General features: G+C 48.4%; 1 protein-coding gene and 1 long non-coding RNA gene across 2 annotated transcripts; both read left to right on the forward strand.

Moving 5' to 3' along the window:
• The first annotated feature begins 3433 nt into the window (after nucleotides 1–3433).
• On the forward strand, nucleotides 3434–8087 carry LOC144892247 (uncharacterized). The gene has a single exon (XM_078777907.1). It carries the CDS (start codon nucleotides 3576–3578, stop codon nucleotides 7953–7955), a length of 4380 nt encoding a protein of 1459 aa, XP_078634033.1. The 5' UTR covers nucleotides 3434–3575; the 3' UTR covers nucleotides 7956–8087.
• A 4633-nt stretch (nucleotides 8088–12720) lies between these two features.
• Nucleotides 12721–18421, forward strand: LOC144892248 (uncharacterized). The gene is made up of 2 exons (XR_013623458.1): nucleotides 12721–15289; nucleotides 15320–18421. It is a non-coding gene; the product is annotated as an uncharacterized LOC144892248 (long non-coding RNA).
• The last annotated feature ends 1383 nt before the right edge of the window (nucleotides 18422–19804 follow it).

A 19804-nucleotide genomic window follows, 5' to 3' on the forward strand; every position in this document is an offset into this window, starting at 1 on the left:
GCAGCCAATCAGATCGGCAGCTCGGCAGCCAATCAGATCGGCAGCTCGGCAGCCAATCAGATCGGCAGCTCGGCAGGCAATCAGATCGGCAGATCGGCAGCCAATCAGATCGGCAGATCGGCAGTCAATCAGATCGGCAGCTCGGCAGTCAATCAGATCGGAATATCGGCAGCCAATCAGATCGGCAGCTCGGCAGCCAATCAGATCGGCAGCTCGGCAGGCAATCAGATCGGCAGCCAATCAGATCGGCAGCCAATCAGATCGGCAGATCGGCAGCCAATCAATCAGATCGGCAGATCGGCAGTCAATCAGATCGGCAGATCGGCAGTCAATCAGCTCGGCAGCTCTTCAGCCAATCAGCTCGGCAGCTCTTCAGCCAATCAAATCGGCAGCTCGTCAGCCAATCAGATCGGCAGCTCAGCAGCTAGGCAGCCAATCAGCTCGGCAGCTCTTCAGCCAATCAGCTCGGCAGCTCTTCAGCCAATCAAATCGGCAGCTCGTCAGCCAATCAGATCGGCAGCTCGGCAGCTCTTCAGCCAATCAGCTCGGCAGCTCTTCAGCCAATCAGCTCGGCAGCTCTTCAGCCAATCAGCTCGGCAGCTCTTCAGGCAATCAGATCGGCAGATCGGCAGCCAATCAATCAGATCAGCAGTTCGGCAGCCAACCAGATCGGCAGCTCGTCAGCCAATCAGCTCGGCAGCTCTTCAGCCAATCAGCTCGGCAGCTCTTCAGCCAATCAAATCGGCAGCTCGTCAGCCAATCAGATCGGCAGCTCAGCAGCTAGGCAGCCAATCAGCTCGGCAGCTCTTCAGCCAATCAGCTCGGCAGCTCTTCAGGCAATCAGATCGGCAGCTCGTCAGCCAATCAGATCGACAGCTCGTCAGCCAATCAGATTGACAGACCATCAGATTGGCAGCCAATCAGATCGGCAGCCAATCAGATCGGCCGCCAATCAGATTGGCAGATCGGCAGCTCAACAGCTCGTCAGCCAATCAGCTCGGCAGCTCGGCAGGATGCGCGCTTCTCTCTGAAATGATTGAGCCGTCAGTGTGCGGAGGGTTAATAATTCAAAGGGAATCTCGGCCTCGATGGAGATCCTAATTGTCGGGGTAATTGGTTTGCTTTTCGTGCCGCTGCCGGGAGTCTCAATGGGGCTGTTTACGTCTTGTGTGCTCGTGGACCACATCTGCCTCCCCCCTGACGACTCCCGCATTAGTTAGTGTGGGTCAATCTGCGTCGGCAGACAGGTAGAGCAATAGATGCTGATTGGTGTATGCGAGTCGTGGTGCTGGGAAGCGAGAGGAACCTCACGTTTCGGACGGCAACCCTTCCTCTGAACCGAAAAGAGGGATGGAGGGTCAACGCCGGAAACGGCAGCTTCTTGCTTCCCACAGTCGTTAGCGGACATGCAGCATATACACCGATCAACATTCTGTCGATGTCATCCATTGTCGTACCAGTACATAGATGACGAGAAACTGCAGAGAATCTGTACTAGATTAATCGAGCCGTGTGTGTGTATGTGTGTGTATATATATATGTGTGTGTGTGTATGTGTATGTATGTGTGTGTATGTGCGTGCGTGTGTGTGTGTGTGTGTGTGTGTGTGTGTGTGTGTGTGTGTGTGTGTGTGTGTGTGTGTGTATGTGTGTGTATACATCTGTATGTGTGTGTGTATACATCTGTATGTGTGTGTATACATCTGTATGTGTGTGTGTATATATATCTGTGTGTGTATATATATATATATATGTGTGTGTGTGTGTGTGTGTCTGTTTGTGTGTGTGTGTGTGTGTGTCTGTTTGTGTGTGTCTGTTTGTGTGTGTGTGTGTGTATATATATATCTGTGTGTGTGTGTGTGTGTATATCTGTATGTGTGTGTGTGTGTGTGTGTATATATATATATATGTGTGTGTGTGTCTGTTTGTGTGTGTATATGTGTGTGTGTGTATATATATGTGTGTGTGTGTGTGTGTGTGTGTGTGTATATATAGATATATATATATGTGTGTGTGTGTGTGTGTATACATATGCGCGTGTGTGCGTGTGTGTGTGTGTGTGTGTATGTATATCTGTATGTGTGTGTGTATATCTGTGTGTGTGTCTCTATGTGTGTGTGTTTGTGTTTGTGTGTGCTTGTTTGTGTTTGTGTGTTTGTTTGTTTGTGTGTCTGTGTTTGTGTGTCTGTTAGTGTGTGTGTCTTTGTGCTTGTTTGTGTGTGTGTTTGTGTGTCTGTGTTTTTGTGTTTGTGTGTTATCTATATATATAAAGTAGAGTTGGCCTCTATCTATGATCTCTAAGATCTCGAGAACCCGTGGACGGATTTGCGAGCGGAAAGTACTGTTCGACTCGGGATGGTCCCAGGAATGTCACGGAGACATAAACATTTAAAAAATTTCGGGTTTTAAAATTAGCGTATTATTAGCACTAGCAGAAGAGAGAGGGATTCGAAGGGAGGGAGCGCAGCGCTTCTAGCGCTTCTGACTACAGCACACCTTAAAATTAAAAAAACTTCGGGTCTACAATCTCTAAGATCTCGAGAACCCGTGGACGGATTTGCGAGCGGAAAGTACTGTTCGACTCGGGATGGTCCCAGGAATGTCACGGAGACATAAACATTTAAAAAATTTCGGGTTTTAAAATTAGCGTATTATTAGCACTAGCAGAAGAGAGAGGGATTCGAAGGGAGGGAGCGCAGCGCTTCTAGCGCTTCTGACTACAGCACACCTTAAAATTAAAAAAACTTCGGGTCTACAATCTCTAAGATCTCGAGAACCCGTGGACGGATTTGCGAGCGGAAAGTACTGTTCGACTCGGGATGGTCCCAGGAATGTCACGGAGACATAAACATTTAAAAAATTTCGGGTTTTAAAATTAGCGTAGCAGAAGCATTGCCGGCGCAGAAGCGGCAGAAGAGAGAGGGATTCGAAGGGAGGGAGCGCAGCGCTTCTAGCGCTTCTGACTACAGCACACCTTAAAATTAAAAAAACTTCGGGTTTTAAAATTAGTGTGTTACGCGTAATTAGCGCTAGCAGAAGAGGGAGGGAATCTAAGGGAGGGAGCGCAGTGCTCCCTCCAGCGCTTCTGTTAGCGTAATTAGCGTATTTCGGAACGTTAACCACAGACTAACGTCTACCGTCTACAACACCACTACCGTCTACCGGACCGCCTGCAACCCCACTTCCATTAACCAGCCCGCCGGCAACCCCACTACCGTCTACCAGGCCACCTACAACACCGGTAACAGGTGAGTTAACAATATTAACTTACAAAATATGTTAAGTGTTCAAGTTTTTGTAAATTTGCATCATTTAACAAGCCGCAATTTTACATTGTCAATTAAACCACCCAACCCCACTACCGTCTACTAGCCCGCCTACCAGTGTTCACAATAATCATAATTTTTAGAATTATGTATCCCGATAACGTCTGCCAGCCCGCATACACTCTCCACTACGCCCAGTTTTGACTTGCGCATTTTTTTTTTTACTACGCCGCTGAACTATTGTTGCTATAATCTCTGCTTAACTTAAGGCAGTTAAATTTAACATTTATGGTTATTGTTCACTTCAGATATGCCAAGAAAGAGGCCAGCTCTCGGACGCAATACGGCTGCCGCCAAAAGATTCCGTGCTGCGCGGGAAGCAGAACAGCCAGAGCAACGGCAAGTACGACTTGATGCAAATCGCCGTCGCAACGCCGCAGCTCTACAGACTTCACAAGCACGAGCCAGTGAGACCGTCGAGCAACACCGTCACTCCAATAGCATGGCCTTCACCTATGACCGCGGTAACCCAGTGAATTTTGCAAATGTTGGACAAATGAACGACAAGTGCAGGCATTGTGCAGCTATGAAGTTTAATGGAGAGACAAAAGGGGTGTGCTGCAGTGATGGCAAAGTCATCCTTACCCCTTACCCAGCCCTACCACCATTTCTCAATGAGCTCATCTCTGGTACAGATGCCACCAGCAGGCACTTCCTTGCCAACATCAGAAGGTACAATGGATCATTTGCGATGACAAGCTTTGGTCACAAAGACGCAGCAGTCCAGGGTTGGAACCCCAGCTTCCGCATTCAGGGCCAGGCCTTTCATCGCATTGGTTCCTTGCTACCACCTGAGGAGGGTCAGCCTAAGTTCCTACAAGTCTACTTCCTGGACTCTCATGCTGATGAACTGACAGCCAGGAACCACAGCAGCCTTAATCCACATATTCTTAGGAATCTTACCATCTGGTTTCATGACAACAATCACCTGATCCGACAACTCAAGACAGCTCATGATGTTCTTGCTGAGGGAAGCAACAATGAAGAGAGGCAGATCATCATCAGGGAGGACAAGAGGCCACACGGAGAGCATGCCCGTCGCTACAATGCCCAGTCAGCACCAGAAGTGGCCATCCTGATGGACAATGAGCCTACAAATCCCCGAGACATAGTCCTCAGGCTTCGAGATGGTGAACTCAAGAGGATCAGCGAGCTGCATGCATCCTATGATTCACTCCAGTACCCAATCATCTTCCCGTATGGCACAGACGGATACAGTGTGTATCTACAGGCCCGAACTGCTGCAGGACAGGATGGAGGGCGCAAGGTCAGCCAGCTTCAATACTACAGCTACCACCTCATGGTAAGAGAGGGCAACCACCTACTGCAAATGGGACGCCTCTTTCAGCAATTTCTGGTGGACATGTACTGCAAGATAGAAACTGAGAGATTGGGCTGGATCCGTCGTGAGCAGAAGACCTTGCGCGCTGATGACTATGTGAGCCTGCGTGACAGCCTGTTTGCTGGTGATGGAGATCCACACAATGTGGGACAAAGCGTTGTACTCCCAGCAACATACACTGGTGGCCCCCGCTGGATGCATGAAAAACAGAGCGATGCCATGGCCTATGTCCGCCGTTTTGGAAAGCCTGACTTCTTCATAACCATGACCACCAACCCCAAATGGACTGAAATTCAGGAAAACCTGCAGCCAGGACAAGAGGCACAAAACCGCCCTGACATCATAGCTCGGGTCTTTCGTCAAAAGCAAAAGAAGCTCAAGGAACTACTCAAACGTGGAGCTTTCGGCAAGATGCAAGCCTTCCTGTACACCATTGAGTACCAGAAGCGTGGTCTCCCTCATGCACATATCCTTCTGTGGCTTGCTCCCGAGAGCAAGGTCAGACCTGATGACATTGACCTGGTGATCAGTGCTGAGATTCCCGACAAGGAGATAGATCCGGAACTGCACAAGATGGTCATGGCTCATATGATCCATGGCCCATGTGGACATCTCAATCAGAACAGTCCTTGCATGAGGGACCGCAAGTGCGCCAAGGATTTTCCAAAGCCATTCTTGCAGAGCACAGAGCAAGGAAATGACTGCTACCCCAAGTATCGGCGTCTCAAGCCAGAGGATGGTGGTCACATTGGGGAGATCAACATGCACCAGCTGGGAAGACAATTGGAGCAAGTGGTCAGCAACCAGTGGGTGGTACCATACAACCCATTCCTCCTCCGCCAATTCAACAGCCACATCAATGTTGAGATATGCTCCAGCATTAGTAGCATCAAGTACATAACCAAGTATGTGACCAAGGGGACTGACCAGGCTGTCTTTCAACTGCAGCGCATCGGGGCTGGAGACTGTCCAGTGGACGAAGTCACTCAGTTCCAGAATGCTCGCTATGTGGGTAGCAGTGAGGCAGTATGGAGGATCCTGGAGCACCCCATATCTCAGCACTTTCCCCCTGTTGTGGGACTTGCCGTGCACCTAGAGAATGGTCAGAGAGTCTACTTTAATGCTGAAAATGCCCTGGAAAGGGCACAGAGACCACCGCCAGCCACCACACTCACTGCTTTCTTTGATCTCTGCAGCCATGATGATTTCGCCAAGACACTCAAGTACCATGAGGTGCCACAGTACTACACCTGGGATAAGTCAAGCAAGAAGTGGACCAGGCGCAAGCAAGGAGGCGTGGTTGTTAGAGGAGATTTTACTGTCCACGAAGTTTCAGCTATTGGCCGCATGTACAGCATCAGTCCACGGCAAGGCGACTGCTACTACGTTCGCCTCCTTCTGACTGACATATGTGGTCCCACTTCCTTCAATGCCCTGAGAAGTGTAGATGGTCAAGAATTGTCCTTCCGTGAAGCATGCCTGGCAAGAGGACTCTTGGAAAATGACCAGCATCTTCACCTTGCTATGGAGGAAGCAGGAATCAGCCAGTCAGCATCAAACCTCAGGAGCCTATTGGCCATCATTCTCACCAGCTGCTTCCCCAGCAATCCACGTGCACTCTGGGAGGACTTTCGTAACCTGCTATCCGAAGACTACCTATTCCAGCACCGTCGCCATATTGGTAATGTTGCGGCTTGCTACAATGATGAGGTTTACAACCTGGCACTCTGCGCACTTGAGGACAAGGTGTTGCTGATGGGTGGCAGTGTTCTCAGTTCGTATGACTTCCCAATACCACAGAGGGGCACAGATGAGAGGCTCGCAAGGGAGTACTTCAGAGAGGTAGATTATGACCAAGATCAGTTGACAATTCAGGCCAATGATCTCCTTGAACAGCTGACTGATGACCAGCGTGATGTCTACAATGCAGTCCTTCAACTGGTCGAACAAGGTAGCGTCAACAGTGGCATGAGGCACAGTAACATAATCTTCTTGGATGCGCCAGGTGGCACAGGCAAGAGTTTCGTCATCAATGCCATCCTCAAACATATCCGATCCCAAGGAAAGATCGCCCTTGCAACTGCATCCAGTGGCATTGCTGCAACACTGCTCCAGGGTGGGCGGACACTACACAGCACATTCAAAATTCCACTTGACGCCCACACCAAGGAGCAAGCAACATGTGGCATCAAGCGTGGCACAGCCTTGGCCAGGGTCATAAACGATGCAGCTGTCATCATTGTGGACGAAGCACCAATGACCCACAAATCAGCGTATGAAGCTGTAGACCGCACTTTACAGGACATAACAGGCGTGCACAGACCCATGGGAGGCATACCCACGCTGCTCTGTGGAGATTTCCGCCAGATCTTGCCTGTGGTCAAGAGGGGCACAAGGGCCAACATTGTGAATGCCAGTCTAAAAACTTCCGACCTCTGGCGTCATGTGACTGTCAAACACCTAACAAGGAACATGCGAACGCATTTGTCTGGGGATCAAGGGGCAGCTGACTTTTCCAAAATGCTCCTGGAAGTTGGCAATGGACAGATCCCATTAACAGCTGCACCAGACACCATCACAATCCCTACTGGGCTGGGGAAGGTTGTGAAGACATTGGAGGAGCTCAAGGCTGATGTGTACCCATGTTTGGTTGCCAATGCTCACAATCATGAGTGGCTGGCTGAGCGAGCAATTCTCTCTCCTCTGAACACCAATGTGAGTAAGCTCAATACCTGGCTCATGTCTGAGTTTCCTGGTGAGGAGAGAAGGTACAAGTCTGTTGACAGTGCCATCTGTGATGATGAGGCAGTCACCTACCCCGTTGAACTGCTCAACTCCATTGAGCTGTCAGGAATGCCGCCACACATTCTGATTCTCAAGATCGGTGTCCCAATCATGATACTCCGAAACATGGAGCCACCAAAGACCACCAATGGCACTCGCTGCTTTGTCACCCGCCTTCATGCCAATGTTATCGAGGCCACCATTTCCTGTGGGCCATACAAAAGTGAAGTCATCCTTCTGCCCAGAATACCACTTATGCCATCAGATTCAGAGCTGCCTTTCCAGTTTCGTCGCCTCCAGTTTCCATGCAAGCCATGTTTTTCTATAACAATCAACAAATCACAAGGTCAGACATTCAAGGCCATTGGAGTGGACCTGTCCGTGCCTTGCTTCACCCATGGTCAGCTGTATGTGGCGGCCTCTCGCACTTCCAGCAAAGAAAAACTTACCATCTTGGCACCCGAAAGTAAAACGCGGAACGTTGTTTACACAGAGGCCCTGTAGAACTGATATATTGACTACAGGAGGTGCCAGGCGTTGCTCGGGAGAGGGCAAGGGAGTATTCTATGTGTCTTTTGCCAGCCCCACTCCATAATTATGGATTGCGATATGTATCAAACCAGCCCGCCGACAGACACCATCTATCGTCTACCAGCCCACCTCCAACCCCACTAACGTCTAGCAGCCAGCCTAGAACACAGCTACTGCCGACAACCTTACTACCGTCTACCAGAACGCCTACAACCCAAATAACAGGTGAGTTAAAAACATTTACTCATTAATGTAAAGTAACCCACTGGCCCAAAGTAACCCACTCCCGTGCAAAGCCGGGTACCTCTATATATATAAAGTAGAGTTGGCCTCTGTGTCTGTATCCTGATCTATGTATGTGTCTATGTATGTATGTGTCTACAATCTCTAAGATCTCGAGAACCCGTGGACGGATTTGCGAGCGGCAAGTACTGTTCGACTCGGGATGGTCCCAGGAATGTCACGGAGACATAAAATTTAAAAAATTTCGGGTTTTAAAATTAGCGTATTACGCATAATTAGCACTAGCAGAAGAGAGAGGGATTCGAAGGGAGGGAGCGCAGCGCTTCTAGCGCTTCTGACTACAGCACACCTTAAAATTAAAACAACTTCGGGTTTTAAAATTAGTGTGTTACGCGTAATTAGCGCTAGCAGAAGAGGGAGGGAATCTAAGGGAGGGAGCGCAGTGCTCCCTCCAGCGCTTCTGTTAGCGTAATTAGCGTATTTCGGAACGTTAATTTTTCAACTTCATTATTCGGAATCAGTACGTCCCAGAGAACCTTCGTAACGTTAATTTTTCAACTTCATCCGATTGACATGGGACCAACGGCATGTGACAAAGAGTGAAACATACAGGCTACATTTATTTGACGACAATGAGTTCCGACTTCCGACCTCGGTGGGATGACAGGCTGAGTCAACCCCCCTGGTGTGAAGGGGGAGGAGGAGGGGAGGGGGAAGAGAAGGGGAGGGGAACGAGGGGGAAGGGGATGGGAGGGGAGGGAGGGGGAGGGGGAAGGGGGGAGGGGGAGGGGGAAGGGGGGAGGGGAGCGGGGGAGGGGGAAAGGGGGGGGAGGGGGAGGGGAGGGGCCCTCTTCCCCTGGGCACCCCCGCACCCTTCCCTCCCCCCCTTCCCCTCCCCCCTCCCCCCCTTCCCCCTCTCCCCCCCCATTCCCCTCCCCTCCTCTTCCCCCTCCCCTCCTCCTCCCCCGCTTCCCCCTCCCCCCCTCCCCCCCCGTCTTCCCCTCCCCCTCCTCTTCCCCCTCCCCTCCTCCTCCCACTCCCGTGCAAAGCCGGGTACCTCTGCTAGTATATATATATATATATATATACAAGGTGAGTCAAAAGTAGTGCCCTATTTCTGTTTATATATCTATATATATCTATATATATATATATATATGTATGTGTGTATATTTATAATATATATATATATGTCAAGTCGTAGATTCTTTATTGACAATTCTCTGTTATGACAGCCGACTGCATGTCCCAACGTGAGGTAAACCCCGCCGGGAACGCGAATTAGAGCGGCGTGCAGGGAGTGTGAGATTCGTGCGGAGGCACGAGGGTGCGCGCCAAGACGGGGGGGGGGGGGGGGCGGCGTGGCGTACATCGCGTTAAGATGGTTGTGCCAGGTCGATCGGCGATCTCTGAATTTAAATCGGATTTTTGTCATGTGTGTTGTGAAATTAAACGTCTATCCGAGAATCCTGGCAATGTTCGTTTTATTAAAATGTGGTACAAACCTGCGTTTCCGCCGTGCGGCTCCGTGGAAGTTAGAGTAGAGTTATTGTGTTTTTAGGCAAAAGCCGAGCGAGCCGCGAGTCACGGGTGTGCTGTATGAGGTTGCTCGGAGGATGTGTGCCCAAATGCATTGTGGGTCATTGCGACTTTGCTGAATATCGGACGCTGGATGTCGGACGTTCATGCGCGCGTGGAATGTGTAGTTTCAAGCGGAGTGCTCGAATTGCAGATATAAACTTGAAAAACATTAATTATATAATCATAGCGGCGCCTGAATTTTAATAAACATGCTTCAGTTTGTGTTTAAAATGAGGTCATGCTGGACAATTGTATACGTGTGCTTTTTTCGAGGCTGGTCGTAAAACCACGCCCACATGCGCTTGTTTTTGCGTAATGCTAGTAGAATGACATGAACCTATCGTTAACCATATATATTTTGTTTTAATCACAGCAACGCATGACTCTGTATAAACATGCTTTGAATTACTCATGTACACAAACCCATAAAATATATGGGTTTGTTTGGCTAAGCATACACTCTCCTCTTTGTGAGTTACATTTCTGTTTTCTCGGAGCCCAGAGAAACATTTGGTCCGAATGATAAGGAAGGGCTGACTCCCCCGAATGATAACGGTGGGAGGGACTCTCGCCAGTCGCTTTGTTCTCTCGGAGATTTTCTGATAATCGTATTCGTATATAAGTGAATGAGAATCAATGCGTTTTCAGGAAGGCTTGACTTGGCATGTTCTTGCTGTAGCTTGCTGTAGACGTCGGTCTCCTCCGGATCTGTATAAGTTGGCTTTAATAAAAAACTGCGTCATTTTCAGGCTATTTGTGGACTTCTTCACCAAACGAAGAGCTGATTCTTCACAAATGGTGTCAGAAGTGGGGTGTCAACAGACGCGGAGGACGGGAAGCGGAGCCCGGGCGACAGAAGGAAGGCTGCTCGAGGCCGGGACGCTGGCACTCTAATTTGATTAAGGTGAGCAATTGTCTTATACCAGAGGGCTATCTTTCCAAATTTGTACCTTGCTTCTTCGAACGGGTTCAGTCCGCTTCCCTGTCATCCGCGCTGTCTGCACTCGAACAGAAATTGTAAGTAAAGGCTCATTTAGGCCTCAGAATGACGTGGTTTTGTTAAAGCCAGGATAAACAAGTAAGGATACCAGGAAGGACTTAACAGTAAGCTTAAAAGTTACAGTTAGCACCAGGAGGGGAAAATGAGGTCGGACAGCCATATAGGCTGAAGCCAGGTGGCCAAGATTTTTCCAGGAAGGAACAGCCCAGAGACAAGATGGGGTATGCCATTGCATGCCAGGGAACGAAGGGCTATGGCTAACTTAGATAGAAGGCCAGAGGAACATAGAAGGCCATAGGAACATGGCCAGTAAAAGGATTTGCGCAGGATATCGGTGAAGATAACGTTCGGTACAAGGGAAGGGGAAAAGTGAGGTCGGATAGCCGTAAAGGTTGAGCCAGGCCGAGAACTTTCCAGGAAGGATCAGCCCAGAGCAATAAGATGGGAAGCAAGCTAATGAAAGAAGGGGACCCCTTAAGGGAACCCCGGCATCTTTCATGTTTAAGAGGCATCATTTTGCCGCGGTAAGACCATTAAAGGACTGGGCGGTGTTAACTAAAGATTTAAATAATCCCTGGCCAGAGGACAAGTAAGTAAGCAGTTAAACAAGTAAATCAGCGAGTGATGCCGCTGGACCAGATGCCAGACCAAGACCCCCCACCCCCCCAAGCCCTGAGCCCTGTCCCCGGGCTACAGGCGCCACCTCTCCCACCCCCGCCCCTGTTCCCCCAGGGGTTAGACCCCCATAAAACTAGACCAGCCGCCCCTCAGGTTCACCTTAGCCCGGGCAATCCTTTTAGAGGACAAGAAATTAATGGGGCGGACAGCGGGTTCGCGGCCCCAGAAGGGCTAGGAGTATTGTATTGTACCCCTCAGTGGAAGGGCTCACGGAATCGGAGAACTCACAGCCTACAATCGAGATGTGTCCCTTTAAAAAAACCATTTGAAAGAACCAGATTTGGCGGCTATGCAGGAGCGGGTGAGAACCTTGCTGGCTGAACAGCCCGGTCACGTACCGGAACTTATGCGTTTGTGGATACAAAATACAGGCGCAGATTGGCGGGACGTCTGCCACATGGGAGAGGCTGTATTGCCAGCGCGGGTGTGGGACCAGGCCAAAGTACACGCACGCTGGCCGAATGTAGCACCAACCCCGGCCCAGACCCTCGACGATTGGGGGGCTCTGGTCGACCTGTTGTTGGCCGGGGTACACATCGCACTAAGGCTAACCGACCAATTAGATGAAGCGGCCGAGCAGTGGGACATGGGCGACGATAAGAAGGCCGATGTAAAGGACGACATGTTGCAAATGATTGCCCAGGAATCCATAAGGGCCCCCTCCCCAAAATTTGGAACCCACAAGGGCCCCCTCCCCAAAACTGGAACATACAAGGGCCCCCTCCACAGCCGCAGAATTGGGCCGTGCAAAAGGACCCCCCACCCCCCCCCCCAAGACCTGAGCTCAGTCCCGGGGCTCTAGGCAACACCCCAACACCCCCGCCCTGCCTTCCCTTTTTCACCTCAACCCACCCCCCGTCCAACCCGTCCCAAAAAAAAAAAAAATCCTTTTCCTTGAATGAGAGACGTAACATGAATGAGCAAAGACTGTTTGGGAGTGGCTGGAGAAAGGCATGATTTGAGTCGATCTGAGTTTCGCGCGAAGAATGGGAGACTCACTCGTATATGAATGAGGAATGAATGTATATTGGGATGTTAATTGACGTGTGTATCTGGCCAATGCATTTGTCTGTCATCTGTTTGGGAGTTGTTTGGGAAGCGAATTGATATAAATCGGGTCAGGAAAGCACTCGGAGTGCCCTTGTCGATCGACTGTTGATATGAAGCGGTTTCTTGGAGATGGTTGCAGGATGGGCTGTTTTTTTTTTCTTTCGAACGTTCATGTCAGACGAGCCATGTCGGAATAGTGGCCGGCTGCGACATATATGCCAGGCAATGTCACAGGACGAATACGTTATTTAAGATGGATTTATAAGATGGATAGATGGATGAATTTATTTAAGATGGCTAAAATAAACGATTTCAAGACAGAGTAATTAATTTCCGGAGCCAAGTTCCAACAGGAAGTCTTGTTCATACAGTAAGGTACAGTGCGGAGTGGCGGCTGGAAGGTGCATCGAGGCATTTGTGTTGATCGATGCGGACACAGATTTAGTATGCTGGTAAGGTTAAGTTATTAAAATTGGAAATTCAATAATTTGAGCAGAAATGTCACGTTTCAACAGAACGCTGATCCGAGGAAGGAGGACGGTTGAGGTTTCAACTGTCGGTATGTGGTGTGGCTTGTGCCAAGGTGTGGGCGCGAGGAGGTGTGTTGATGAAGCGTTGTGCGAACGAGGAGGGATGTGCGAAAGGTGCACCAGGTAGAGAGGTGATGCATTGTGAAGCACGCCTCGTACGGAAGTTCCTGGACGGATTGTGACGGTTGTTGGATTCGTAGGAGCTAGCATTTTGCGATGTAGAGCCTCAATAAGGGTCATTTGTCTGTCTGGATGTGGTTCTTGCAGGGAATGACGCCGGACTTGTATTATTTGCGGAAAAATAAAGCGCTGGTTACCCCAATTCGAAGTTTGACCTTTTAAAGTTTAGTTGACCCTTGTTCGAGATATGCAAGGGAAAGGTCAGAGGTAATTCACTAACCTTGGAAGAACGACAGGCAGTCAGTCTACGAGGTGTTGCTTTAACGACAGGATATAGAACCTAAATCTGGAAGGAAAGGACATTATATTGTTGGTTAAACTGAAGTCATGTACATAATTAGTGGACAGAGAATATCGAGTTTTTTGTTGTTGTGGAAGCGTCAGGTACAGTACGCTTGGAATTTAATTTAACCGGGTCGAGTACAGTGACGTGTTCGATCGAGCTGTGGGGATTTGAGATGGATTTGAGTCACGTTAAATGGAGGACATTTGGGAGGATGAAGAGATGCAAGTAACGTGGATTAAATTGTGGTATCACGAGTTGGGTGCCAGAGATATTGTGGTTATTATAACTCACTGATTATAGGGGGCGCCGGGCGCACCGAGTACAGATCGGGTTGCATGATGGAGCACGCATGCATGGATTTTGGCTTTGCGAGGCTCCGGATAGAAATTGGCATTTCGATGCTGTGGATTATATTGTGCCTGCCCGGAAAGGTGATGTCCTGTGCTGGGGCTGGCGACATGCCTCTGTTATTTGTCTGTCTGTCGGTCTGATTGTAAGTCTTTGGTACTGGGAGATGCTGTTGTCTACTCTGAATGACAGGTGGTGGTATCCAGGGCGCTGAGGAGTTTGTTCACGTTGTAAAGTTTGTTTATTTAGTTTGTTTATTGTAGAGAAGAGTGCTTTTGGGATTCCGGAGCCAGAGTGGATAATTTGAGGGTAGTAGGTGGAGTAGAGGACATCTTTGCAGTGCTGTAGGTGGTCCTTGTAGGCTTGGGGGTGAACTAATTTGGGTTTAATAGGCACAAGCTGGTCTAAACAGGGTGAGGAGGATGGTGTGATTGATGATGTCAAAGGAGGCGTTGAGGTGAGGAGGATGAAAATGTTGAGGTTGCCGGCATCAGAGGAGAGAAAAGGTCGCTGGTGATTTTGAGGAGAGCAGTTTCAGTACTGTGGCTGGAGCAGAATCCGGATTGGGATGTTTCATACAGGTTATTGGCAGAGTGGTGATGTTTGAGTTGAGTGGCCACAGCACGTTCCAAAACTTTTGACAGAAAGGGTAGGTTGGAGATGGGTCTGAAGTTATTTAGGGTGTCAGGGTTTAGTCCAGGGTTTTTCCAGAATGGGGGTGAAGTTTCACGAGTTTTTGGGGAAATCGGTATGTGAAGCTGGATTAAGTTGGAACTGCTTGATGAGCCATGGAGATGGATTGGGTTTCGTTGTTGGTTGTCTGGGAGTTCGGTTGTTGCATTGCCAAAGGTTTCTGTGTGGTGGACACACTGGTTGGCTGTTGTCTTGTGTGACGTGGGTGGAGATGTATGTGGCTGTGTGTGGCTGCCTGGAGGGGAAGACGGCTACAGTGGTTGATATTGGTTGTGGATCGTCCGGGGTGCTTCAATTTGCATAGGGGGTGAAGATTGGGATATTACATTATTTTAAGTAAGTATTGGTATGAGTAATTACATAAGTAATTATGAGTTATTATGAGTATTAGTTATGAGTAAGTGATTATTTTAGTAAAGTTACATGTTTCGCTGTGTTGTGGATCTGGGGACAAGCTAGTTTGATGGGTACCCTGGGGTCTTCGGCGTGTCTATGTGTTTGGCTGTCTGTCACACCGGACTCTTGAATGGGTTTTCATGAGACGAATTTCAGACATAACAGTGAGAATCTATTTTGAGCGAATCACAGTGGGTGGGGAAAACATTGTGTGTGACCAGACACCAGAACTGACCAGAATTGAAATTGGAAGTAGACCAGGTTATTTCTATTATTTGTTTATTCGTGAAAATAAATAAATAATAGGGGGAGGTTAATGGAGGTTAATGGTGGTTTGTTTGTGTTAATGGAGGTTAATGGTGGTTTGTTTGTGTTAATTCTAGTTGAAACTCTCGCTGAAGTAATTTTCGTTTATTTTTATTTTTTGATTCGATTTGAGAGTTGAGATGATTGATTTTTTATTAATTTTATAATTTTATTTTTATTGATGTTGGAAACAGGTAATGGGATGCTGAGAGAAGGATTGAATTTAATTTGAATTGGACTGGATTAAATGGGATTGAATTTAAAAATTGAATATTGGATAAAATTGGATCCACTTGGAAAAAAGTGGATTAGGAAATTGGAGAAAAGGTGTTCTATGGGGCTATGGATTGGATGAATTGAGTCTATGGGGTGGAGACCTGTGGACCAGGCGTTCCCAGGAGACTTGTGGACCAGGTGTTCCACCAGAGGAAAAAGACCAGGTGTTCGTGGAGCACTTCACCTGCAAGAACGCCTTGGAACCAAGGTGGAAGGGACCAGTCCAGGTGTTGCTGACTACACCAACGGCAGTCTTTTGCGAGGGCAAGACTTCGTGGATCCACGCCACGCACTGTAAGTTGGCCATACAAGCACCAGACACTACACCACAGCAACCACAGTAAGGATGGGCCTAATCATAGGTACAATACTATTGATAGCGACAGCAGCTAGGGGAAACTCCGATTCCAATAGATGCGAAAACGAAACCCGACACCTCACCGTAACATGGGGACAAAGAGTATCACTACCATGTTTCGAACAGAAAGCCCTGCACACAAATTGGGTGAACATAAATTGGCTAGCACTGTCGGCAGGGCCTGGACGCGTTGGCATGGTACTACAAAAGCAACGAGAGTTCCGGGAAGACGGGCAAGCTAGCATTAAGACCTTGGCCCAACCAGGATACCAATGGGGAACCCCTGATTTTAAGCTACAAACACGCACACGCCTAGGGAAAGACATGACTATGCAGGTCCGGTGCAGCGTCTGGACCCCTGGCGCGGCCGGTGGCGAAAGGAACTACATACCATGCATCGAATACATACTCACGCCACAACCCCAGAATAAGGCCCCAAAGAAGGGTGAAAACACATATTGGAAAGTGGCCAGGGAGGTGGCAACAATTCAAAATAGGACACACTGCTGGTCGTGCATGCGCTTTCCCCAAGCAGGCACCACAGGAATACACATGATAGTGCTACCTCTGTCCCTCAATGACCTCTGCTCACAACCTATCGATTCCCCATGTTTAGTCACCACGCTGGAAAGAGAAGGGGTTGACAACGGCAAGAGTTGCAATCGACAATTTAATTATCGCCCGTCAATGATTGCCCATGTGGCCGAGAGGCCTGCCCCCGTCTGGGTCAAACCACAGAAAGGGAAGGTCTGCCTCCAGGGTTCCGGCCACTTGCGTATGGGAGAATCAGAATGCGCCTACACTCTCCCCGGGAAGCTGGGACAAGGGAGCTCGGGGATTACATTACGAATAGTACTGCAAGATAAACACAACCACAACATAACGGCTATAACATTCTCTAGGGGGGTTAGTAGGATTAATGGGGTGGTAAAGGGACTCCAGTGCTTATCCACCCACCTGGTCCCACCCCATGGGACAATGTTTATATGCGGCGACAAGGCTTACCCCTATTTACCAAATAATTGGGGGGGCACATGTTATCTGGGTTCAGTCCTTCCTGACGTTGAGATACTGGATGAGCTAGACCCAAAGTCCTTGGACAGGCGTAATAAGAGGTCAGTCATGAATGAAGATGGAACCACTAAACTACACGGGAGTCTATGGGAAAAGGTGTTTGGTTTCTTCTTCCCAGGAGCGGGCACAGTCATGGATAGTTTCCGAATAGACAAATTGGCTTTGACCCTAGAAAAGGTGGCAAACGACACCGCTACGGCTCATGACATACTATTGGACACGGTAATTCACATGCGTACAATGGTGATGCAGAATCGGGTGGCTTTGGACATGCTCCTGGCAGAGAAAGGAGGGGTATGCGGAATTATAGAGGGAAAATGTTGCACTTACATACCCGATCCATCTGAAGGAGTGTCAGCCGCAATAGTGAGACTAAGGGAAACTAGCCACGCCCTGACGATCGATCGGATCGCGCGCGAAAATTCTTATACATTTAGCTGGCTCACTGACTGGTTCCAGGGATGGACGGGCACCATAGTGAAGTGGTTATTGACCGCACTGGCTGTGATAATCGGGGTAGTAATTTGGGGGGCACTAATGAAATCTGTAGTCCTCCTCTGTATGAGAAAGTATTTTACAGGATGGAAAGTGAAAAAGCCGCCGACAACGACTATGGCTCTGACCACAGAGGCCGTCGACCTGAACGGGTCCTTCAACAAGGCAGTTGCGACCGGCGCTCCAGAAAATTGCATTGAATTTTGTAATGACTGTGATACTTGTGCGGATCCCATGTGGGAACGGGCTGCTGCCTGTAACGGTGTATGTGATGACTGTGATACTTGTGCTATAAACCCCTTGCGTGTACTGGCTAACGCTGCTTATGTATTACAAGCTGACAGCTGCACGCCCCCTTCCGACCCAACTATGGATCTGATTGCGACACTGGGTCTGGCGGTCGAGGGACCCGACGTGGATATCCTAGACCCGCAAGCCGACCAGGCGCCCATGGGAGACTTTGACATAAAGGAAGTTCCTCTCTTTGCTTCATATGTATTAAGTTCAAATGCTTCAAGTGAATCGGATTTTTACGCTCTGTACCCGGACCAGGAAATTGAGACACAAGATACTGACAATACTATGTATTCCCCAGAACAGCAGCACTTGAGGGACCTCATGGGCATGATCGTTGATTAACTTCGAAGATCTGCAAGGACTGAGTCTGCAAAGGGTGGGGGGAGCAAGTTCCGCAGGGGAGGTGACGGGCCCTCTGGCGGAGCAGAACCTCATCTGGACCAGACGCCTTCGTTGTGGATCCGAAACGTTAATGGACTTTCATGTTCTGAGCCCTCAGGTTCCAAGCACGCACCGCACGACACGCTCGCCAAATCGCCAGGCGAGGCGCTTTGGGCGCACGATATGCCCTTGGGAGATACCCGCATTACAATTATTTTTTCAATACCCGCATTACACAATTATTTTTCAATAAAGCCCGATGTGGCACGTTGTCTCTTAAGATACTTTGTCTCGACGAGACAAGAGGAAGGAATGTCAAGTCGTAGATTCTTTATTGACAATTCTCTGTTATGACAGCCGACTGCATGTCCCAACGTGAGGTAAACCCCGCCGGGAACGCGAATAGAGCGGCGTGCAGGGAGTGTTGAGATTCGTGCGGAGGCACGAGGGTGCGCGCCAAGACGGGGGGGGGGCGGCGTGGCGTCATCGCGTTAAGATGGTTGTGCCAGGTCGATCGGCGATCTCTGAATTTAAATCGGATTTTTGTCATGTGTGTTGTGAAATTAAACGTCTATCCGAGAATCCTGGCAATGTTCGTTTTATTAAAATGTGGTACAAACCTGCGTTTCCGCCGTGCGGCTCCGTGGAAGTTAGAGTAGAGTTATTGTGTTTTTAGGCAAAAGCCGAGCGAGCCGCGAGTCACGGGTGTGCTGTATGAGGTTGCTCGGAGGATGTGTGCCCAAATGCATTGTGGGTCATTGCGACTTTGCTGAATATCGGACGCTGGATGTCGGACGTTCATGCGCGCGTGGAATGTGTAGTTTCAAGCGGAGTGCTCGAATTGCAGATATAAACTTGAAAAACATTAATTATATAATCATAGCGGCGCCTGAATTTTAATAAACATGCTTCAGTTTGTGTTTAAAATGAGGTCATGCTGGACAATTGTATACGTGTGCTTTTTTCGAGGCTGGTCGTAAAACCACGCCCACATGCGCTTGTTTTTGCGTAATGCTAGTAGAATGACATGAACCTATCGTTAACCATATATATTTTGTTTTAATCACAGCAACGCATGACTCTGTATAAACATGCTTTGAATTACTCATGTACACAAACCCATAAAATATATGGGTTTGTTTGGCTAAGCATACACTCTCCTCTTTGTGAGTTACATTTCTGTTTTCTCGGAGCCCAGAGAAACATTTGGTCCGAATGATAAGGAAGGGCTGACTCCCCCGAATGATAACGGTGGGAGGGACTCTCGCCAGTCGCTTTGTTCTCTCGGAGATTTTCTGATAATCGTATTCGTATATAAGTGAATGAGAATCAATGCGTTTTCAGGAAGGCTTGACTTGGCATGTTCTTGCTGTAGCTTGCTGTAGACGTCGGTCTCCTCCGGATCTGTATAAGTTGGCTTTAATAAAAAACTGCGTCATTTTCAGGCTATTTGTGGACTTCTTCACCAAACGAAGAGCTGATTCTTCACATATATATATATATATATATATATATATATATATATATATATATATATATATATATATATATATATATAGTAGTGTATATATATATATATATATATATATATATATATATATATATATAGTATATATATATTATATATATATATATAGTATATATATATAT

The sequence above is a fragment of the Myxine glutinosa genome, chromosome 5 (genome assembly GCF_964187855.1).
Source record: "Myxine glutinosa chromosome 5, kmMyxGlut1.1, whole genome shotgun sequence".
NCBI classification, from domain to species: Eukaryota; Metazoa; Chordata; class Myxini; order Myxiniformes; family Myxinidae; genus Myxine; species Myxine glutinosa.

What these genes read in the sequence shown, in the direction of transcription:
- LOC144892247 (XM_078777907.1), top strand. Translation starts at nt 3,576, where the DNA reads ATGCCAAGAAAGAGGCCAGCTCTCGGACGCAATACGGCTGCCGCCAAA.